This window comes from Pleurodeles waltl, chromosome 9, assembly GCF_031143425.1.
Source record: "Pleurodeles waltl isolate 20211129_DDA chromosome 9, aPleWal1.hap1.20221129, whole genome shotgun sequence".
Lineage (NCBI taxonomy): Eukaryota > Metazoa > Chordata > Amphibia > Caudata > Salamandridae > Pleurodeles > Pleurodeles waltl.
In genome coordinates this window covers 974,843,782-974,868,666 of record NC_090448.1, presented here as the reverse complement: position 1 = coordinate 974,868,666, position 24,885 = coordinate 974,843,782, and the positions used below count along the sequence as shown (strand labels likewise).

The 24,885-nt window shown below is 45.5% G+C and overlaps 1 protein-coding gene across 1 annotated transcript in view; it reads right to left on the bottom strand.

Moving 5' to 3' along the window:
* POMT2 (protein O-mannosyltransferase 2) overlaps window positions 1-24,885 on the bottom strand; it is a 331,358-nt gene that overhangs the window by 69,304 nt on the left and 237,169 nt on the right. The window contains exon 17 of the mRNA XM_069208415.1: window positions 11,542-11,601. Within this exon, the coding sequence (XP_069064516.1) occupies window positions 11,542-11,601 (60 nt within the window). The remainder of the gene's footprint in view (window positions 1-11,541; window positions 11,602-24,885) is intronic.

Sequence of the window (24,885 nt, the reverse complement as noted above, 5' to 3'; positions counted from 1 at the left end):
GGGCAAGCAAACACACGCCCGCACCGCTGGGTGGGCCTGGGCAGGCCCTGCATGCAACTCCTTGCAAGCAACCAATGCCACACCATGCATGACCTGCTGGCATGCACAGTGTGTGGTTGGACTCGTAGGTTCCGGCCACACTCAGGCAAAGGTACTGACTTTGTCAAAGAGTCACAACATCAAAATATATAAATGGAGCTTATTGGCTTTCACAAGGGACGATGAGCATGTGAATATATATGAAGCAAGTCTATCGTCTTTCCCAAAAAATCACCAATATTTTTAATCTAATGTATATTTCAGTAATTCACACAATGCAAAGTTTAGTAATAGTGATATATAAATGTTTAATAAACAACGTCTTTCTTTTAACATTGCATTTTGTTGGCTGAATAACATTTAAAGAAAGGCTCAGACACATTTTTTTTTATTTTTTAAATAAAATAAGCATGTTTCTGAGTCTTTGTTTTAAAATTTTCAGCCCATAAAATTGTAATTACATTTATATAGCACTTACTACCACTGATGAGGCCATGAAGAGCTTCACGCCGGGCAGCACGCTGTTCTGGAACCCAAGTTTAGTGGTTAGTTCAGCACTACTGGGTTTTGGCTATTAGGATTATTCTTGTGTGCCCACAAGAATGCATTCCAAGCATTTACTCCAGTTTCTTGTAGTGGATTAAATAAATAGGAGTTATATTGTGATCATTTGTAGGGCAATCAATATGTGACACATGAACATGGTTGGTGTGATTAACAGATGAGCCAGAGGAGGTTAGGTTTTGTTAGGTTGTCAGGGTATGACTTTCAGAGGAGGAGCAGTTGTAATATTGTAAATGGGATGAAGGCAGTTTGCATAAATACAATAATAGAGATTAAGGCAAACATGCATGTGAGAATATGTTTTGCTCCGGGAGAGGGGGCACGCAGAGGATGGAATGGAAGGAGATGGCCATTTGAAAGAAAAAACAGACAGGCGACAGCCAGAAGTTTTAAGTAAAGGTCAGTTTACATGAAAGATTTTAGGGAAATAGAAGATCTTTTTTTGAGACATCAAACTGTTTGGGGACCAAAGAATGTAAAAAGAAACAATATTATGTGCATGGGAAGATAGAAGATAGTGCCATACTAAGTATTTTGACAAGCACTAGGCAAACAGTCTATTCACTGTTAGGTTGCTGTTAGACCACCACTCTAGCCAGGTCAGCTGATGAGCCCAAGGGTTAATAGCAAAAAGTAATGGCTGGCAAAATATGTACGGAAATATAAAGAAGCCTAGATTGCTCTCAGAGGAAGCAGTTACCTCAGTATTATAGTAATGAAATGTTAGATCTGGCATCCTTAGGGTTGCCTTTTTACCTCCTGTTTTTTTGCTGTTATTTTTTTGTTGGTCTTGGGACTCTGAGCATTTTACCACTGCTAACCAGTGCTAAAGTGCATATGCTTGTCCTCTAAACATGGTAACATTGTTGTATCCACAACTGGCATACTGAATTTGCCTTTAAGTCCCTTGTAAAGTGGTATACCAGTCACCCAGGGCCTGTAAATGTAATGCTTTTTGTGGGCCTGCAGCACTGATTGTGCCACCCACTTAAGTTAAGTACCTCTGTAAATATGTCTCAGGCCTGCCACTGCAGAGTCTATATGTGCAGCCTGACTGCCGCCCCAACTTGGCATCTAAAAACCTCTTGCCAAGCCCAGAACTCCCCTTTTCTTATATATAAGTCACCCCTAGGTAGCCCATAGGGCTGGATGCTATGTAAGCAAAAGGCAGGACATGTACCTTTTGAGTTTATGTCCTAGTAATGAAAAACTCTTAAATTGGTTTTTAATTATTGCGAGACCTGCCCCTCTCATAGGCCAGCATTGGGAATTCTTTATATCGTTATGCTGTAATTCCTGATCTGAGAGGAGTAGCTGCATCATGTTAAGTACCATTGGAATGGTAATAATTAATCCTCTTTACTGGTAACATCAGATTCATTATTACTATTTTAGAAATGCCACTTTTAGAAAGTGGGCATTTCTCTGCACTATCTGCCCTGTGTGCCTACAGCCTATCTCCAAAACACGTCTAGCTGGGGTTAGGTGACATTTACACTTGTGCATTGCCTTCAGACACCAACACAAGATACTCAGCTACATCTCCATTCATCTGCATACTGATCGGTCTTCCTGGGGACAAGATAGGAAAGGGCTCACACTTACATCTCAAAGGGTAGTGACCAGAGCCCATACAGAGGGGCTGAATCCCCCTCAATGATAAGTCTGGAGCCGATGCTGAGCTGAAAGGGGGACCTGTGCACTTCACAGAAATCCTTTGTAGTCCTCCCAAACATCAAAGGCAATTTCGAGCATAAGTACTAGGCCACTTGACCCACTAAGACAGTACACTTCTGGACTCAAGGAAACTCTGCTGCGGTAAAGAGACTGCAATGTGTCACTCTACCAGATATGACTGTTTCCAGGAACTTCTGTTCTGCCCTGTTGTGCTGCCCTGCTGATCTCTGCCCTGCACCTCAAGGACTGATCATCCCTTCCAGAGTGCCTACAAGGGCTTGCTGACATGCCTCCAGATTAAATGAGGGTCTCCGGGACATTAAAGACCCCGCTGCCCCCTGTAGACATACCATCTGGGTCTCCAGTCACCGAAAGGGTGAGTGCAGCACTCCCCCTGTGACTGCCGTGACCGAGTGCTGATCCCCGAAGCCAAGCGTGCTGTCTCACCTGTTTGCCCTGCCTAAACTGACCTGCTAAAGCGCCCCCCCATTGGCCTGCTTACCCCTGTGTGAGCCGTGCACTAGTGCGAACCTGACATGCATCACAAATTTTGTGGACAAAGGCATCAGCTGCAAGGACTCCAACTGACAGTCCCGGCCGCAGCACCGAGAGCTATACAGCAGCAGGCTCAGATCTGGATACGCAGACCCAGTGAGGGAGGCACATCACCGTAAACCTCTGCCTAGAAGCGCACAAGTGCTTCAACCAAGGACGGGGAACATGCAGCTTGTAATGGGGCACAGTACTGCTTACCAGGGCAGCAATGCAACCAACTTTACGGCAGACTGAGTAGTCCAGCGCTTCTGCTACGCTCTCTGCAGTGAAGGAGCAACACCTCTAGCACTTTGAATCCCATTCTTGATACCAGCTTCACACGGCCCCGACTAGCCCACACTGCGCTGTCATTAAGGGACTCACTTACTCTTTCAGAAATATCGTAAAGGCTCTACCACAAGTCCCGTTCAAATTACGCTTAATCTTGGCAGCAATGCAGTGATCGTTCTTTTCCTAAGTTGCAGGCATATTGTATTGCTATTAATTGACTTGCCCTGACTAGGATTGTGGTCCCTACTTGGACAGGGTGCATACCTCTCCCAACTGCAGACCCAATTTCTAACATGAAAGGAAATACATGGGAAACAAATGCAAACACTGAAGCGGATGTTTGGTGGTATTCATCCTCAAATTTGATTTAGGTAATTAATTATAAAGTAAAATGGGATCCAATGGGCTTGGTATGGCACAAGTACAAGACAGTGGAAGTATACTGCCTGCAGTTTGGTGGCTGGAGGGTGGAGACCCAGCCACCATGGGTTAATTTAGAAATTCAGCAATGCTTTGATAGCAAGGGGCTGCTGATTAGACTTCCTGAGGCTACTTTGGTAGGAAGAAGTATGGGGCGGAAATGCAGATTTTGTTGTGCATGGTGAAGAGGTCCTTTAGGTGAGCCTGTGCCTTTGTTCTCTTTGATCACACTTTCAGTGAGACTGATGAAGAAACCTTGCACCTCTTTGTGCCTTTGTCAAGAGTGCTCCGGGCAGGAGACTAACCTGCTGTGAGTGTATCACTCCACACAAAGGCTGTCTCTGGAGACCAGGCTGGAAAGGAGATTTGAAAAGGAGGATCACCCCAATCCAGCTGTGGTGCATGAGACAGTGGGTGCAGTTGTGGGGTGTGGCTTTTCTTCTGATTGTGAAAACACTTGAGTTCAGCTGGTTAACTAAAACGGAGGCAAGCTTCATGACTTTTTTTTTTTAACAGGCTAGCAGGGTGATTATTTGTTTGTTACTAATATTGCACAAAACAGGTTTGGTTTAGCGCCCTAGTTTGCATATTAAATTTATTTTTGTTTGGTTGGAAAACATATCCGAAGGTTTCAATTGACAATGAGGACATTCCAAAACATATTCTTAAACATCTTCATGAACTGCATACACGTTAACCCTGGTCTTCTGCACAGAATGCATATAAAAGAAAAATAGGGGTTGTTTGGATGTAAAAGTTACACAAGTTTGCATCTTTGTTGCATTACGTTGCACCGTCGCTGAAAATGGCCAGATCCATAACATTTGTATAGTGCCTAAACTATTAGGTAGAGAGTGGAAGGAAGAAAGCTTTCTGTCCACGGGTTTACAACTATGGCTATCAGAGACTTTAATCCACTTAAGTGCATGGACATGGTGCAGTTTAGGTTCATCCTTACACTCCTTACAACCCCCTATATCATAAACAAATGCTTGGTGATGCACCTATCCTTTTTAGGGACACCACCAGGGTAAAACAAAACTGTAAATATCCCTTGCTTTGCATTATGGGACGCTCTTTCACAGAGAAGCGAATAATACATTAGCAGCTACTGCTGCTCATTAATTATTTTTTTCATATATTTCTTTAAAAAAAAAAAAATTGTGGGTGTCCCAGTGCCCACCTGGAAAACCCATTTCTTTTATTTTAATAGGGGGCCGTGGGTAGAGCCCCAGGGCCCTCACAGCCAATGCCGGCACAAATGTTTTTTTTATTACATGGTTGCCACAGAGCCTACCCGGGGCACCCACACCTCATTTTTTATTTTGGGGGCTGCAAGGGAACCATAGTGTTCTGTGGGTTGAGGGGGTTTGCTGGGACACTGTAAACTGTTGCACCCCAGAGAATGGGGATCCCCAGGGCAAATACCAGCAGGAAGAGGGGTGTGCACTGCCCCCTTCCCTTCTTTTCCAAATGTTTCCACGGGGATTGTGTCCCAGGGCCCAAGAGGGGACTCAGGGAGGGGTGCAAGGACCCCCTTCCCCGATTTTAAATACATCTGCCCACAGGGGCTGGTGTCCTCTAGGCCAAATAGTGGCTCAGGGAGCGGGCCGCATGCCCCTTCCTCATTATTTGGTAACAAGTCCCCAGGGATGGGGTCCCCGGTGTAGTGAACTGGAATTCTTTGCAGATGTCCCCTCACTTTTTGTCCCCTTTAGAATCATTAGATGCTGGTTTTCAACTCTGATAGTGCACAGATTGGTGCAAATCATACCTCAATGCCAGCGCTCTTTCCTTTAAAACAAGGTATGTCTGGTCCTTTTACAATTGGAACAGGACGTTAGCACCCCTGTAAGTACCCCTGGTACCTAGGGCATGAGTACTAAAGAGGGTCCCCTAAGGGCTCCAGCGCATCTTATACCATCGTAAGGGACCCACACACACAAATTGCACACAACCCTCCATCGCAGACTGCGCATGTGCAAGCTCTGAGTGAAAACACTACATGGCACACTCATTGTGTGCCATGCCAAAGTCATTGCATGTATTATATACAAGTCACTCTTACATCAGGCCTTTAGAGCCCTAGGGCAGGGAGCATTACAATACATCTTAGGGCATGTCTACATGAGCAGATATGCCCATGTGATATCTAGTTCTGTTGCTAGATATTGCAAGTGAACAGGGAAGCTATCGTAAGGTATGTACTTGGCACTGGTCACTATGAGTTACCCAGCTACATAATAGCTTCACTGAAACCTATGGTGTTTGGCATCAAACACCTCGTATTAATAAGCCCACACTAATTCCAGTTTTGGACTTACTACCCTGAAACCTACTAGTCCTTTAGTTTGCTGGCTGACTGGTATCAACCAGCCTGCCACCACAGACACATGTCTGACCCCCTGGAGGTGACAGCTCACGTTGTCAGACATCAGAAACAATGTCTGCTCTGGGAGGAGGTGTTATCACCTCCTCCTGCACGATGGCTAGTAAATATGCAAACCAAGGCCACAGAGTTCAATGTCCCTGTTCCTTTTGATATGCGACCCCAGCTTCCCACAGACTTGGGAGACGCACCCCCCTGCTCTGAGGCCCATTTGCCATCCGGACAGGAGGGAAATTAGGTAGTCAGGAGGCATGTTTCACTGTCAGGCTAGTCACACTCCTAGGGCGGGCTACCTGAAGTGAACATGAAAAAGAGAATTTCATCCTTTTGTGTGGAATTAGAAACTCTGCAACAGGGTGATGCCCACTCCCCACAGGAAGTGGTCAGCTAGGGGGTGTAGACACCCCGGGGGTAAGTAGCCCATTGGCTACTACCCTACTCTCCCCTAAACACCCCTAAATTCAGTATTTAGGAAAGCCGCTAACACTAAGAATTCTGATTACTGCTGACCTACATCAAAGAAGGACACAAAGAGTTGCAAAGACTGAGGAAGAAGCACCTGACTTGGACTTACTTAGCCATGCCAGCCTGTCTGCTGCGCCTGTCAATCTGCACCAAAGACGTCTCATCATGCAGCAGTTGCACCCCCCCCACCACTAGCCCTAAGGCTAGATTATGTGCAGCCCTCCTCATGGAGCCAATAATGGCCCTGGGGACCACCTCCCCCAAGGGCCGGCTCCTGCTATTTCCCATGGTACCCAGCCCTGGGACATAACTGTTTGCTCTGACTTGGTGGCAGCTGTCAGAGAATACACTATGGTCACAGTGAGGGACTGTCAAACAGCTCTTCCTTGCTGCGAACTAAGGTTTTCTCTGTTTCCCTGCCTGCGGAAAGTCAAATGTGTAACCAACACATTGCAAGCTGTCATTTGTTACTGTTGATTATTTAACAAAAAAAACAATATAGATATTTAAAAAAGAAAATAAATCATACAAAGCACACTTCCTGGATCAAGTTCTAGCTTTCTGCCAAATATGGTATAGTTCCATTCAGCTATTTTGGCTACGATTGGGTCTAAAGATCCTATGGAAAACTGCATGGGGAAAATGTGTTTTAGGACCCTCCTTTTTTCTAAGCCTCTGCTAGACATACCACCCTGAAACTTTCCACGAAAGAACTGAGGTAGATAAAAAAAATTTTTTTTAAAGTTTCGTGAAGATTCATCGAACAGTGCCCAAGTCATTAGGAAACCAAAAAGTCCACTTCCTAAGGAAAATTGTCCTAACTGTAACTATCCAGTAGCGACCGCCACTAACTTTATATATGTAAATATATTCACTGAATAAACGAAGGGTTAAATCAATGTTATAGTTAGGTGAAAATGTCAGTTGAAACATATTTTAAATTAACAAAACCACTGAAATGCACCAGTTATAGTTAACTCAAGAAACTGTAACTCGTGCTGTAAAGTAACTATAATGCATGCCTTGGCCATGCACAGTGTTGTCATCAATGATGTCATTGCAGATGTTGCAGTAATGTTACTAATGATGTCATAGATCATGTCATAAAATATATAATATGTGTTGTATTTAGCAGTGCATGGCCAGGGCGCAGGCTATAGTTACTTCACCCAAAACCCCTGCTGGCGCCCATACCCTACTGCACATGAACTTTGTAGTACAATGCGTGGGGGGGTGCAGAGTCTGTGCTGCAGCTGCGCAGAGTGGGGTTGGGCATGAATTTTTAAGGTTTTTTGTAATGTAAATTAAAATGTCCATTGCTATGCACGGCCTGTGGCCCAACCCCGCTACGCACAGTAGCTCATTTATTATTCAGTTTTAAAAACATATGTTTCATTTGAGTGCCTCAATGCCCACCCAGGGCACACGCACTATTTTTTATGTTGGGTGCCCTAGGGGAGCCCCAATGCCCCTGCAGCCTATGCTGGCTCCCCAGCCTGCACATATTGTGGAATACCAGCGGGAGTCTGCATTTATTTTATTTCACTGGGATCCCCGGTACTCTCCGAAAGGCACCCAAAACCTAGCATTATTTGAGGGCTGCTGAAGGTAGTCCCACATCCTCTGTGTCCCCTTTCCGGATGCCCTGGTGGGAGCTGGTCAACTACATTACTGCTGACTGCCCACCAGAACCTCCCCCCCCCAACCCCCCCCAATACCCCCACACACTTTCCCAGGGGACAGGTATTAAAAAAACATAAGTTCGGAGACAGATGTATTTTTTAAAATTGCCACAGCATATCTGCGGCGGCAATTTGGAAATTTAAAAAAAGAAAGCAGTTTTTGGCCACCAGACCTCCGGATGCATGTTTTTGTTCTTACTTTTTTTTTGGACAGGAGCCTGAGTCCAGAGTCTTAAAATGGATGCCCCCACATCTTTGTTAATGTGGTGGTAGCCAGTCAGTCCTTATCTAGAGATCAGTTGTCACTACAGATCCACGGTGTGAAATAGCTATATTTTTTAACTTCTCAAAAACCACTGAACAGATTTATACCAAATTACGAAAAAACATCCTTTCTGGACCAAGATCCAGTGTTCTGCCAAATTTAGTGTAATTTGGTTCAGTGGTTTTTGTGGTATCACTTTTCAATTTTCTTATGGTAAAATTAATAGGGAAAATACGTATAGGGACAACCCCTTTTTCTCGGCCTCCACTTGACTGATCACCCTAAAACTTTCTAAGGCAGAGCTGAAGTGGATAAGGCTTTTTTTGGGAAAGTTTTCTGTAGAATTGTCTGACGCCACTCTGCGCTCGGAACGGTGTTTGGCAAAAAGTCCACCAACCGCCGTGTGGCGGAGTTTACCTCCCCGCCCCCTCAAAAGGCCTCACTGTGCCGTAGGGGCTATGATGTCTCTGCCTGCAGGTTGCTGCTCTATATACAATGCACACTTAGAGTGAGTATGAAATGAGTCTGGGACACATCCAGCATATTTTACTGGGTCTATCTTGGATCTGGCTGAATTCCCCATCTTCCTTCCACTGTTTTTACTCATACTGGAACATACCACGGCAGAAAAAACAAAGATCTCGACTGTTATAATACTCATCACACTCGACCTCTATATTAACACTCTAGAGTACAGAGTAGGAAGTTGTTTAGAGGGACGGAATGGGGGTCTTCTTGATCTTTAAAGAGTAGCCTTCCATCTTATTTTCAACCAAAACCCACCCATAGGAGAGGCTGTAAGTGCCCGGGGTACTTAGCGTTTATCATTATGAGTGCCCCGACTAAAAATGCTGCATTCCCCAAATGTGCTGCTTCACCAGAGTTGTAATGAGCCACTAGAGCACCAACATTGTGAGGCACTTTTAAACGCTGTGTTGTTGAAATTGGATTTATAGAACTTAAGTTATTTCCTATGGGTGAGGCTGCAGTAAATGAACACCATGAGGGGCAGCATTCTTTCATAGAATTTATAATCAGTGCTCTAGAAAGTTAAAATGACACATACTAAAAATTCTGAAATATATTCCTCATCCACGTAAAAAAAAGTCTGTCATGTTGAGTGAAACATGTACTTCCAATACCAGTAGTATTCTTGTCAGTTGACTCCCAAGTGTTCTATTATATCTTCACCATGATGTTCTAATGAACAACTGGAGTGCTAACATGCTATACTGAAGACAAAAGTGTGGCTCTCATGAATGCCATTTTGCTGGAATATGTGCAGTTGAATTTACAGCCTTTAACTTGGAGCAGGAGGAAGTAAATGAGAATGGAGGTGTTAATGCAGATATGAAATTAATAGTTTAAATATATAAGACGAGGTAAATATACGTTTTTAGTAATTTATGCCATGATATATGTCTAAAGGGACTAAAAATAGGTAAGGAGTGGGACCCCCATCTAAGACCAACATCCCTTTTCCACATCTGTTTACATAGGCTACCCATCTTTTCTGTTGTGTATTAGTTACTCAATTTTAAGATAGTAACATTTTGTAATATTTGAACATATGGGAGCAGAGTTTTTTTTCAATATGCAAGAATCTACTTAAAACACATTATTTATGCTCCAATGGGAAGCAAAACCCTCCTTCTCGCTGGACATTTTTCATTAGGTTTTCAACTTCCTTTTGTCAGTAGATGCATCTACCTGCATGAATGTACACAAGCTTATTAACAGTTTTATTGTTAGTTAAGTAAATGTAATAGGGCATTTAAAAAAAAAAAATGGTCTTAATTGTTGCCCTGTATAATTTATAAATGGCTATATTCAAAGTTAATAAATTAAGACCTTTTAAACTAAGTAAAATTGTAAATCAGATGGAAACATTATCTCCGATTTTAAAACACAGGGAAAACTGTCATGGACTACACAATTTTAACAGACAAACAATTTAAATATGTAATACTAACAAATGGAAAGGAATGTTCTCAGGGACTTATTTAGTTCAAGATCTTGTAGCAGATAGGAAACATTTAATGTACATATTCAACCATCTGTAGAAGAAGTAAATTATCAAAAAGCTGCCTTCACAGCAGCATATCCTTGAGGCTGGGCACATTCTTAAGCTAGGTGAGCATTCAAATTATTTCTTAGAACTTTGCAATATTCACAGGAAGCTGTTACAGGAAGCAAGAATGGTGATATCGGGGTTGACTCTGTAATGAAGCTTATCTCAGATATTAGCCATTAATCTCCTGTGTAGCTATCGACCAGATAGGAGTCAATCAAAATGCAGTATTTTGGGTAGTTTGAAGATGTTTGATTTACAGCTCTTTTTAACTGCATTATGTTTCAAAGCTGTAAACAATTTAATTTTCAATATTGAAATGCAAACACTGATGGGATTTACGTTACCTTGGAGACTGGTGCACAATTTCACCACACAAATGGTGCAAATTGCAGGCTAAGATAATGCAGGAAACTAGGTTATCAATGAATAATATGCAAAAAAATCAAATATTGTAAAACAAAGTCACCAGGTAGGAAAAAAAGGAAATTTGGATAAAAGCATTCTTTTCTTCAAAATTGAATATGAATGGACTTTAATGGGACGATCACCAGCAAAGTCTCAACTTTATAACAGTGAGGTAAGTGCAAATTCTTGAAACCTGTATATTCTCTTCTGCTAAATGTCAGAATGAATTTCAGACTAATTTTGTTTAAAAAAAAATAGTATTGGTAGTACTTGTCCGTTAATACACCAACAATGCTAAGCACCTCTTTGACTCCCTGATGCTGCTGATATGAATGCTAGCAGACCACTGTGTGGGCATGTAAGGTAGAAACAGCTACATATTCATTACTTATTTTTTGTTATTATTTAAATATTGGCCTAATTTTAGCACTGCTCTTACTGTTAATGTGCTAAACCCTGTGATAATTATCCCATACAAGACAACTGCAGTGATCTTTGAAAATAATTTCCCATCTTGCATAGCAGATGTTAAGGAACCCTTTACCACCCAAGAAAAAGCCGACACCCAGTGATTGCTTTCACTTTATCTGGCAGGGCACTGTAAGAAGATTGTGCTGGGCCACCACTATAGCACCAGATCAAAGTGTACTCCCCAAAGTGATCCAACCATTCCCTCCAATTCAGTTGTTGTTGTTGTACACATGACAAAAAGACTGTTTTACAGAAAGTGCCTCACCGGATTTCCAAGCAGGTAAACACGGTAGTCAGTGTTGTTCACACCAGAGAAGCGAAGGCCCTGTGGGATTGAAGCATAACAAAGTCAAAAATAGGCTTGTGATTTCACTTTGATTTATAGCTTCTGTTGCACATTTACACACATTGCAGATAGATCAATTTAAAGGAAACAAGACTAGCAGCAAAGAAGAATTATTACAGCTGAATGAAAAGTAATATTTCTCAAGAGCAGATTTTTCTTATTAGAAAGCAGAAAGATCTGGTGAACTGGAGGCAAGTGGGTTTGAATGCTAATACTTTGTTCCAGTTAAATACTTGACAGGTAAATGAAAGATAGCAATATCAACTACGTATTCGAATGTTGTGTTCACAAGTTTGCTTTTATTATATTATAGGGTTATTTTTAAAGAGACCTCTAAATGCTACCTGTGGCTTTATGTATGAATGATCTTTATTAAATTTATGCAAACTCACTGTTGGGAGCACCTACACACTTTTTACCGCAATGTATCTGCCATTTGGATGTAGACAATTTACAATTTCTCCTATTATCGTGCCATTTCAAACACATAGGAGCAAAGGTCAGACCAAACCTTAGTGGATTCCTAACCCTCCCTTCATAGAAATGAAGAACTAACTAAATGAGCGTCAACTATGAGGTACGTGTGACTGCTTTAGAAGTTAACATTGCTTCTTGTTATGGCAATATCTATTCAGTACAAAGTATTCAACAAAGGGAGATCAAAAACACTTGCTTAAACACAGACGTTTGAAGACAAATGTTCAAGGATCACTTTCTAAGATTCAAAAGTACCCTTTTCATTGAAAAAAATATGGCTGAAGGGCTTTGTCCACGTGGGGAGCACGCTGCACCACAAGGTGTATGGTTGGAAGAGTGTTAGCAGCTTTATTCTTATTCAATGTGGGAAGTGTTTCCATGTTGTGCATGATGACCGCCGAAGTGCTGTTATCATGTAATGGAATACAACACTGAGTGTTGTGATGGATGAGGAAGTGTGAGAGACAGATGCACATTTGAACAATATGTGTTATGCTGGCAGCTCAGTTTATCTCTGCAGGTCGCGTTGTTGTGTGGGAAGTTTATCTTTTATGTTCGCAGTCTGATTTGCTATGCTGGTGGTAGCAGGAGGTTGTCCACTTCGAGCTTACTGATCCATGAGAGGTAATAGGTGTTGATATTGAGAGAGGGGGATCGGAGATCTGCTTGGATAGACTGTGTAACATTCCTACTTTATATGAGATTTGCCAAAATGGACTGTGTTATTGTTATAATTTTGTCACTGTAGGATGTCAGGACTTGGAGTATGTGACTATTTGGGACCCGCAGGATGGACTAGAAGTGTCCAGTGACCACCAATTTTTGGCAGATCTCTTTGATATTGGACGGCCTGTATGGTTAAGAATAAGTGGTTATTTAAATAGGCTTGTGCAGCCTGCATCTGTGCCATCCAGTTGCCTACAAGTTTCCACAGGTCTTTTCATACATTACATGCTGTCCTGTTGATGATGAAGAACCAGGTAAATAATTTGGATATATCATATCGTGAGTAGCTTAACCATAGCACTGTCCTTACAATTGACAGATATAGTAGAGCCTCACACGTCCCTAGGCAGGTTGCAGATCTTATAGGGCAGAGTGGCAGTGTATACTTCTAGTAATGATTGGAGAGACGAACGAGTTACTTACCTTCGGTAACGACTTTTCTGGTGGATACATTAGCTACCTGTGGATTCCTCACCTAATGAATACTCCCATGGCGCCAGCATTCGACGGAAATCTTCTTACTAGTCTCTGCACGTCGACGAGGACGTCACTCTAGCCCACGCGACGCCGTCTGACGTCATACAGGCAATAAGAGGTCCTCGACGACGTGCAGACGTCAGTACCAATCATTTTTTACGTGCATGAGAACAACCAGGCAATGCAATGAAAGAGCAAGGCAACATCCCATTACATTGTAAAAATACACAACATTGCATGAATAACTGTAAATCTTTTATATATATATATATATATATATAACTCTCTCTTTTTAAAATATATATACACATCAAGTATATACACAACGATATATACATATATACATATATATAAATATAATATATACAACATCTATTGCACCCTCAAAGACCAAGAGGAGCGTACTCAAGGATTACTTGGTAAGACCAGAAAGGCAACGGGGAGGCGGGTGGGACCGTGAGGAATCCACAGATAGCTAATGTATCCACCAGAAAAGTCGTTACCGAAGGTAAGTAACTCGTTCTTCTGATGGATACAACTACCTGTGGATTCCTCACCTAATGAATAGAGTCCCAAAGCAGTACCACGCCCGGCGGTGGGTGCCTAAATGGTCAAACCAAGAAATCCTGCAGCACTGACCGTGCAAAATGGCCGTCCCTTCTAACCTCAGAATCCAAACAGTAATGTTTTGCAAAAGTGTGAAGGGACGACCAAGTTGCGGCCTTGCAGATGTCGACCACAGGAACACCTCTGGCCAAGGCCGAAGTGGCCGACTTAGCTCTGATGGAATGAGCTCTAATGCCCTCAGGAGGATCCTTCTTTGCCAAAGAGTAACAGATTTTAATGCAAAGAACAACCCACCTGGATAGTGTTCTCTTGTGGACTGCCTTTCCTCTCCTCTTGCCCACGTATCCAATAAACAGCTGATCCTCCAGCCTGAAGTCCTTTGTTCTATCAATAAAGAAGCTCAACGCTCTCTTTGGGTCCAGACGGTGCAGTCTTTCTTCCTCTTTGGAAGGATGAGGCGGAGGATAGAACGTGGACAAAGTAATTGCCTGAGCCAAATGGAAGGGTGAAACAACCTTCGGGAGGAAAGCAGCCTTGGTCCTCAACACCACCTTATCCCCATAAAAAGTTGTATAAGGGGGCTTTACTGATAAGGCCTGCAACTCACTCACTCTCCTTGCTGATGTTATAGCTATCAGGAAGACTGTTTTTAAAACCAAATACCTTAAGGGGCAAGAATGCATAGGTTCAAAAGGGGACCCCATAAGGAAAGTCAGGACCAAGGACAAATCCCATTGCGGCATAACGAATGGCTTTGGAGGATATTTATTTAGAAGACCTTTCAAGAATCTGATAACAATAGGGGATTTAAATAAAGATGGTTGGTCTGGAAGACATATGAAGGCTGACAAGGCCGATAAATAACCCTTAATGGTAGCCACTGCACAACCTTTCTGCGCTAGAGACAGAGCAAAAGACAAAACGTCCGATAGATGAGCATGCAAAGGATCAATCTGCCTCTCTCCACACCACGCAACAAATTTAGACCATCTATTAGCGTAGATAGATTTAGTGGAGTGTCGCCTGGCCGCTAATATAACATCCACTACCTCAGGTGGGAGAGAGAAGGAACTCAGGTTGCCCCGTTCAATCTCCAGGCATGTAGGTGCAGACTCTGGAGGTTGGGGTGTAGAACCTGCCCCTGCGACTGCGAGAGGAGGTCTGCCCTGAAAGGGAGACGGAGCGGAGGGCACATTGAGAGTTGGAGAAGGTCGGAGTACCATACCCTCCTTGGCCAATCCGGAGCTATTAGGATGACTAGAGCCCGGTCCTGGCGAATCTTCCTCAATACTCGAGGAATCAAGGGTATGGGAGGAAACGCGTAAAGCAACTGGCCGCACCAGGTTATTTGAAACGCGTCCCCCAACGCTCCCTGCATCGGATACTGGAGGCTGCAGAATAACGGACAATGCGCGTTCTCTCGAGTGGCAAACAGATCTACCCGAGGAAACCCCCACCTCTGGAAGATTAAACGGACTTGATCTGGATGGAGACGCCACTCGTGGTCTGCCGAGAAATGGCGACTGAGACTGTCCGCACGCACGTTCAAGACTCCGGCCAGATGGTTTGCTATCAAGCAAATCTGATGGTCCTTTGCCCAGGACCATAGTCGAAGAGCTTCTCTGCAGAGAAGGTACGACCCCACTCCTCCCTGCTTGTTTATGTACCACATCGTGGTAGTATTGTCCGTTAGGACCTGTACCGACTGACCACGAAGGGAAGGGAGGAAGGCCTTGAGAGCCAGACGTACAGCCCGTAACTCTAACAGATTGATGTGAAACATCTGTTCCTCTGGAGACCAAAGACCTTTGATCTCCAGATCCCCCAGATGAGCTCCCCACCCTAGAGTGGAAGCATCCGTTATGACTGTGGCCACTGGTGGCGACTGCTGGAACGGCTTTCCTTGTGAAAGATTGTTGCTTGCAATCCACCACTTCAAATCCACAGCAGCATCTCTGGAGATCTTGATAGTACCCTCTAGATCCCCTTTGTGTTGAGACCACTGCCTTCGGAGGCACCACTGAAGAGCCCTCATGTGCCAGCGAGCATGCGTGACCAACAGAATGCAGGAGGCAAACAGACCGAGCAGACGAAGGACCTTGAGGACTGGAACTACCGCTCCATTTCGAAACATTGGAACCAAATCCTGAATATCTTGAATCCGCTGAGGCGGAGGAAAGGCCCGACCCAATGTTGTATCCAGTACTGCCCCTATGAACAGGAGGCGCTGAGAGGGCTCTAGGTGAGATTTGGGCTCGTTCACCGAAAAACCCAGGTCGAACAACAACTGGGTTGTTGACTGCAGATGATGCGACACAAGCTCCGGGGACTTGGCTTTGATCAACCAGTCGTCCAAGTAAGGGAATACTGCTATCCCCTTCCTTCTGAGTTCTGCCGCAACCACCGACATCACCTTCGTGAAGACTCGAGGTGCTGAAGTAAGACCAAACGGAAGGACCGCAAACTGATAGTGCTGCGATCCCACCACAAACCGGAGATACTTCCTGTGTGACTTGAGTATCGGGATATGAAAGTAAGCATCCTGCAAGTCGACAGACACCATCCAGTCTTCCTTGTTCAACGCCAAAAGCACCTGTGCTAGGGTCAGCATCTTGAACTTTTCCTGCTTGAGGAACCAATTCAAGATCCTCAGGTCCAGAATTGGTCTCAAACGACCATCCTTCTTGGGAATCAGGAAATACCTTGAGTAACATCCTCGACCCCTTTCCTGCTCTGGGACCAACTCCACCGCGCCCTTTGAAAGGAGGACTTGTACCTCCTGTTCTAGCAACAGGAGGTGTTCTTCTGAACAAAAAGAAGGGTGGGGCGGGATGAGGGGCGGAAACTCCCGAAAGGGAAGGGTGTAGCCTTTTCCCACAATACTGAGAACCCAAGTGTCCGTTGTAACAGTCTTCCATTTGGTGAGAAAATGCTGTAATCTTCCCCCTATAGGAGAGGAGTGAGTGGGAAATGGTGGAAGCCTAAGGCTGCTTCCCCTGCTGCACCCCGCCAGAGGATGAGGAAGAGGCAGAGTGCTGCTGAGAGGCTCCTCTGGTACGGACCCTACCTCTCCCCCTAAAAGATCTATAGGGATGGGAAGAGGCAGGTTGCTGATATCTTCCCCGAAAGGAAGAGGAGGAAGAGCCACGCCCAAATCCACGAAACCTCCTGAAAAATCTGGAAGAGGCCGTGGAAGAAGGAGCTTGGAGCCCTAACGACTTAGCCGTGGCCCTGCTTTCCTTAAAACGTTCCAAGGCCGAATCAGCCTTGGCTCCAAACAGTTTGTCCCAATCAAACGGGAGATCCAACAATGTGGACTGTACATCCGCAGAAAAGCCCGAGTTACGGAGCCAGGCCTGTCTCCTTGCCACCACAGTTGTGCCCATTGCTCTGGCTACCGAGTCGGTGGTATCCAGTCCCGTCTGGATAATCTGGGTCGCAGCAGCCTGGGCATTTGAAACAAGATCCAAAAGACCCTGGGGAAGCTCTGTAAACGATGAGGAAATGTCATCCATCAGAGCATGAATATACCTCCCCAGGATACAGGTTGCATTGGTGGCTTTTAACGCCAGACTGCAGGACGAAAAAAATTCTTCTTGGACTGCGCCTCTAGTTTCTTTGAATCTCTGTCCCCAGGCACCGTCGGGAAAGAACCAGGCGCTGACTTGGATGAACAGGAGGCCTGCACCACCAAGCTCTCCGGCGTAGGGTGCCTAGATAGAAAACCAGGGTCAGTCGGAGCCGCCCGATACCTCCTGGCCACAGCTCTGTGAACTGCTGGGGAAGATGCCGGCCTCTTCCACACCTCTAACACCGGATCCAGCAGAGCGTCATTAAATGGCAAAAGAGGCTCCGCCGCAGCTGAGGCCGGATGTAGCACCTCTGTTAAAAGGTTTTGTTTAGCCTCCACCACCGGCAAAGGCAGATCCAAAAAACTAGCTGCCTTCCGTACCACTGCATGAAAGGAAGCAGCCTCCTCAGTATATTCTCCCGGGGACGAAAGATCCCACTCAGGGGAAGTGTCCAGCCCACTGGCCGACTCCAGACCACGCAGCCCATCACCCGAGTCCTCTAGCTCTCCTTCCTCCAGGGCTCGTTGGTACTCCTGCTGCTCTAATACACAGAGAGCACGTCTCCTCGAATTAAGTCGTTGTTCAATACGCGGAGTCGACAATGCCTCCGCCGAAGTCGAAGATCGGTGCCGATCTTCAGAAGCCACAGACGCCGCGTCCGGCGCCACAGGTAACTTCGGCGCCGACGAAAGAGCAGCTGAAGCAGATGGACCCACCGGAGTCACAGGCCGAAATCCCGACGTCGACGGGATGGAAATCCCCGGGGCCAATCCTTCTGAAGCCACCGGAGCGGCCACCGGCGCCGACACTGGCGCCGAGCCCACGTTCCCAAAAGGGAGAAAGGGCATAAAGGGTGCCGGCTGAAGAGGCGCAGGATCACCCAAAGTAAAGGCCAAAGGCCCAGCCGGAGCACCTCCTGGAGCCATCTGTTGGAAGATGGCATACATCGCATTCAAGAATGCGGAACTATCGGCTCCAGGGGTGGGAAAAGCCGGATACTGAGGTGCCTGTCTCGGAGGCGACCCCGACGCCGGCCTCGACGTCTGCGCCGGAGAAAACACCTGAGGCTCCAATACCTCAATCACCGACGCCTGTCCAGGTGAAGTTGGAGACGCCGGAGAGGGCAACGGCGTCGAAGGATGCGGCGTAACCGTGGGACTGATCTCCCATGTCCTTCGGCGCCGATCCGAAGACCTGGAACGAGTCTCCTTCGAATGACGCCGAGATTCTCTACGGCGCCGGGAGTCTCGATGACGCCGATGTCTTGGAGAAGAAGACTTCTTGTGATGCTTCTCCTTCGATTTTGCCATAAACAGCTTCGCCTCACGTTCCTTGAGGGCCTTTGGATTCATGTGCTGGCATGAATCACAAGTCGAGACGTCGTGGTCGGAGCTCAAACACCAAAGGCAGTCGGAATGAGGATCCGTCACCGACATCTTGCCTCCACACTCACGACAAGGCTTAAATCCAGACTTTCTCTGCGACATTATTACCACAGCGAAAGACTACGCAGCAAAAATACACTGTAACCACAAAAGTAACAGTTGCTCCCTCGAAGATAACCGTTTCGAATGCACGGAAAAAAGGGAACTGACGTCCGCACGTCGTCGAGGACCTCTTATTGCCTGTATGACGTCAGACGGCGTCGCGTGGGCTAGAGTGACGTCCTCGTCGACGTGCAGAGACTAGTAAGAAGATTTCCGTCGAATGCTGGCGCCATGGGAGTATTCATTAGGTGAGGAATCCACAGGTAGTTGTATCCATCAGAAACAGCTATTACATTACATCTGCATGTCAAAGTAATTATGGTTATACTGAGTGGAGCGCCCCAATTTGGGATGAGTGCCTGTGTCTATCTTCTCAGCATGATGTGCTGTGATGATCAGGGTTATTGTTCTAGGTTGTATCCCAGAGTCAATGGTTGATGTAATTACCCTCGGAATTATTTTTTCACCTCTTTTCTGAAATGTAAATGCTGCTGGATGCTGCAAACCGTTGGTGGTAATGGGTTCCAGAGCTTGGTGGCTTATTCTGAGAAAGCAGAGCACCTTATGTATTTGTTATTATCAGGTGATATGATGATACGTGGTGCCTAGAGCTCAGTACGTTATTTTGTTGGTATTGTTCATTTTTTTATTGTTATATTTTAGGTACAGTGGTCCTTTTTCATTGGAGGTTCTGTGAGTGAAGCCCTTCCCCTTCCACCGCGCCCCCCCACCCCCCCTGTAATGACATCAGCGCGCGATCGCGCTCTGACATCATTAAGGGTGCTGGTCGCCGTGGAAGCCATTTGCTTCCAGTGCGATTAGGAGAAAGAGGTGAGTTTCTCCTCCGGCAGGTGGGGGGTGGTAAACAAAGAGGCACCGGAGGAAAGGAAAGGGTTTTCCTTTCCCCCGGTGTCTCTGAGCATTCCTGCTGCCCGATCGCAAGTGTGCTGTATGTGTCGGGAGCGGCCCCTTGGGCAAGGGTCGCTCCCATTAGGGGTGCATGTTTGTTGTGACCATTTCTGCCCCCATTGGGGGCAGATCGGCCTATTATTTTTAGGGGGGCAGAAACCACTAGACGCCAGGGAATTATTATATATTTTTTTTCATATTGCTCGATTTTGTTGTTTCAGAGTGGCCCCTTGGGCAAGGGTCGCTCCCATTTTGGGGGCATGTTACCTGTGGCCATTGCCTATTATTTTTAGGATGATCTGCCCCCAAGGGGGGGCAGAAACCACTAGAACACCAGGGATTTTAGTAAAAATGTTTATTTATGTGGGGGGCATTGAACTGTTGGCCATTTCTGCAGATCGGCCTATTATTTTTAGGCTGATCTGCCCCCCGAAACCACTAGAACGCCAGGGATTTTTTTTAAATATGTTTATTTATGTGGGGGGCGTCCCCTTGGGCAAGGGGCGCCCCCCCAAGGGAGGCATTGAACTGTTGGCAGATAGGCCTATTTTTTTTAGGCCCATCTGCCCCAAGGGAGGCAGAAGCCACTTAGACACCAGGGATAGTGTGTGTGTGTGTGTGTTAGTGGAGGGGGGGGCGGCCCCTTGGGCAAGGGTCGCCTCCCTTTGGGGGCACGTGTACCAAGGCCATCTCTGCCCCCCTTGGGGGCAGATCAAACTATCATTGTAGGCTAATCTACCCCCAAGGGTGGCAGAAACCACTAGAACGCCAGGGATTTTTTTTTATATGTTTATTTATGTGGGGGCATTGAACTGTTTGCCATTTCTGCCCCCCTTGGGGGCAGATGGGCCTATTTGTTTTTAGGCCCATCTGCCCCCAGGGGGGCAGAAGCCACTTAGACACCAGGGATAGTGTGTGTGTGTGTTAGTGGAGGGGGGGTGGCCCCTTGGGCAAGGGTCGCCCCCCCTTTGGGAGCACGTGTACCAAGGCCATTTCCGCCCCCATTAGGGACAGATCGGCCTATTATTTGTAGGCTGATCTGCCCGCAAGGGGGGGCAGAAACCACTAGAACGCCAGGGATTTTTTTTTATATGTTTATTTATGTGGGGGGGCGTCCCCTTGGACAAGGGGGGCAGATGGGCCTATTTTGTTTTAGGCCCATCTGACCCCAAGGGGGCAGAAGCCACTTAGACACCAGGGATAGTGTGTGTTAGTGGATGGGGGATGGCCCCTTGGTCAAGGGTCGCCCCCCTTTGGGGGCACGTGTACCAAGGCCATTTCTGCCCCCCTTGGGGACAGATCAGCCTATTCTTTTTAGGCTGATCCACTAGAACGACAGGGATTTTTTAATATGTTTATTTATGTGGGGAGGCGTCCCCTCAGGCAAGGGGGGCATTGAACTGTTGACCATTTCTGCCCCCCTTGGGGGAGATGGGCCTATTTTCTTTTAGGCCCATTGTCCCCAAGGGGGCAGAAGCCACTTAGGCACCAGGGATAGTGTGTGTGTGTGTTTTTTTATTGGGGGGGTGGCCCCTTGGGCAAGGGTCGCTCCCCGTGGGGACACACTACTAAAGGTATTTTCTGCCCTCCTTGGGGCAGATAGGCCCATTTTTTAGTAGGCCCATCTGCCCATATGGCAGAATCCACTTAGGCACCAATTTTTAAATGCTTGATGGTGGGATGTTTGTCAACTGACGAAGTATTTGCCTTTGTGATCATTTTTTTCCTCCTTTTTGTTCTAGTTCAAAGCTTTTGCTTTCTTTGCTGTGGCTCCTTGCGGTTTTGGCTGTGGTTGACCTGCGGTTTGCATAGTTGCATGTTTTAGGTAAGTAAAAACAATTTACTCCAAAGGAGTATTGTTTCCATGCATAAATGACATGTTTGTAGGTGGTGTACTAAATGCAAGTTTGTGTGAAATTGTCCTTAGATTTGTGCACAATGATATTAGTGTTGCCTTATTTCTAATTTTCTTTTCTTTCTTTCTTTTTAGTGGGATATCATTGGTGATTGCTGTGTCTGTGCAGAGTAGTTGCTGGTGATTCAAGCTTTTTCAGGCAAGTGAGCGGTATAGTTTTTGAGTTTATAACTCTTACTGATAAGGCTACACCTTAGTACTTATCTTACACAGTGCTGGTTGTTGGTGGTGCATTTGTCCAGTTAATTTTCGTAGGAAAGATCATGGCTAGCCGCAGGATGACTGGTCAGCAGGTGGTTGGTATGCTTTTTGAGTCATTGTCTGATCATGATTATGAGACGGACTCTGCATCTGAGGCAGAGGAGGAAGTGAGAGATTCTGACAGTGAAGTTTCTGTCGGAGAGGAATCTTCTGATGAGGAAGCCACACTCAGTGCAGATGAAGGGCCTGTTTTAGAGGAGGACACTGATGTGCCATTAGTGCAGCAACCTGGGGCTGAAAGGTTTCCCGTTAGAAGACCTGAACTCTGGGTTGCCCCAAACATGGAGCAGCCAGATTTGCCTGCCTTTACTGGTCTCCAGGGGTGGAGAGTCAATACAGAGAACTTTTTGCCTGTCAATTTCTTTGAGTTATTTGTGGATGATGTGTTTTTGGAAGAGATTGTTGAGCTGACTAATTTGTATGCAGAACAGTATTGGAGGGACAACGCTGCTAGACTTAGGCCACACTCTAGAGCTACCCAGTGGATTCCCACAAATTTGGAGGAGATGAAAAGGTTTTTGGGTTTGACTCTTTTGATGGGGTTGATAAGGAAACCGTCACTGGCTTCTTAATGGTCTACTAGTCCCTTGATGGCAACAGCTATATTTCCTGCAACCATGAGTCGTAATCGGTATTTGCTTCTTCTTAGGATGCTGCATTTTATTGAAAATGCATTAGCCTTGCCACAAGATCACCCTGATTCTGACCGTCTTTTTAAGATTAGGCCTGTCCTTGATCATTTTGTAGATCGTTTTTCAGAGGTCTATGTTCCAGGCAAAGAAATAGCTGTGGACGAGTCTTTGGTCCTCTTCAAGGGTCATTTGGTTTTTAGGCAGTACATTCCTTGCAAGAGGGCACGATATGGAATTAAATTGTATATGCTGTCTGAAAGTAGTACAGGATATGTGTATAATTTCCGTGTCTACACTGGTAGGGATTCCAGTATTGACCCCCCTGGTTGTCCTCCCACTTTTGGAGTTACTGAGAAAATTGTGTGGGAACTTGGTAGACGACTGTTCAACATAGGTCACCATTTGTACACTGGAGTGCAGTTGTTCAAGGAATTGTTTAGAGTGGACACTGTTGCTTGTGGCACAATTCGTTGTAACCGGAAAGGCTATCCAAGGGAGCTTGTCTGTAAAAAACTTGAGAGGGGACAGTGCAGTGCCTTGCGGAATGATGAGCTGCTAGTGTTGAAATTTTCAGACAGGAGGGTTGTCTAGATGCGAAGTACCATCCATGATGAGAGTACTTCCCCGTGACTGTTTGGGGCCAGGTTGCTGAAGTGCGCAAACCTGTGTGCATTTTAGATTATAATAAACACATGGGAGGTGTAGATAGAGTTGATCAAAGGTTGGAACCTTATACTGCTATTCGCAAGTCTTACGTTTGTTATAAGAAGTTAGCAATTCACTTCTTCCATTTAGCAACTTTTAATGCTTTTATTGTGTTTAAGGATAGGTCTCCAGAGTCAAAGATGACATTTGTGAAATTTCAGGAGTCAGTGATAGGGAGCCTTATTGTGGTGGAACAGGCCAGAGTTCCTAGAGAAGCAGTGGTGGAGGATGTGGCCAGATTGAAAGATCGCCACTTTGCTGAGCACATTTCTCCCACACCCAAAAAAGACTTTCCAGCTAAGAAACATAGAGTGTGTTTTCGAAGAGGTATCCGGAGGGAGACTCGAATGTACTGCCCAGATTGTCCTTCAAAGCCTGGGCTGTGTGTGGGTGGTTGTTTTAAGAATTACAACACCCAGAAGAATTACTGGGAACAACCATGAGTGTAAACTGCCTGTTTTGTATTTTCATGTGTTCAGTTTCATGGTTGGCATTCCTGTCATGTACTTAGTTAGAGCTTTTATGTTTGTAGTTTTGTAATTATTTCTAATTAGTGGTTTCTTTGTTTAAAATAAAATAAAAAATAAAGAAATGATGCCAGTGTGTGGAGTGCGGCTTGGCTGACGTTGTACATATTGACTTGCTGTTGGCTACTGCAACACACTGCCAGCCAAACACCAGTCCACACACTCCCCTCAGCTGGTGTGATTGCTGTATCAGGCATGTGGGTGTATGTAAGTGATGGGCCCTTAAGTGGCGCTGTCTGTCGATGCGAGTGTTGTAATTTGCTGGGCCCGTGGCTGGTGGCGTGAATGGTCTTGTGCATGTCATGTATGAAAGGTGTGTGAATGGACTGTAAAGCAGTTGGTGCCTTGCCGTGGGGATTTACAGCTCACGAGCTGAGTCATTGGTTCAGTTTTTTGGCCTTTCAGTTATTAACAGTGCATTTCATTTTTGTGAAATCTCTTGTTAATAAAATTTTATCCACTGAACCATCACTCACCCTCGTGCCAAATCCAACCAGTATGTGTGGTAAAAATGACAAAACCTGCTCCGCTGTAATCAGGCGTCACAGCACACCTGTGACACGCTAGGTGCCTCGGGTGGGACACCGATGATGAAGCATGCCACCAACTTAGTTGGCGGGTGAGGGGTCTTTTTAACATAACCTATGTGCGTTTCTTTTCACAATTTTAGTGTTTGGATCATCACATAAGTATGTGGACACACCAAAATGATCTATTGCAAAACTACCTGTGTTTGGGGGGGCAGGGGGCACCTATGGTTTGGTCCCGGGTGCGGCCTTCATCTAGGGAAACCTACCAAACCCAGACATGTTTTAAAAATAGACACCCCAAGGAGTCCAAGGAGGTGTGGCTTGCCTGGATCCCCCAACATTTTCTTACCCAGACTCCTCGGCAAACCTCAAAATTTGCATTAATAAAACATATTTTCCTCACTTTTCTTTGTAGGATCACCGCTGCAGCACAAATTTCCTACCACCCAGCGTTCCCCTCAGTCCCCCAAGTAAAATG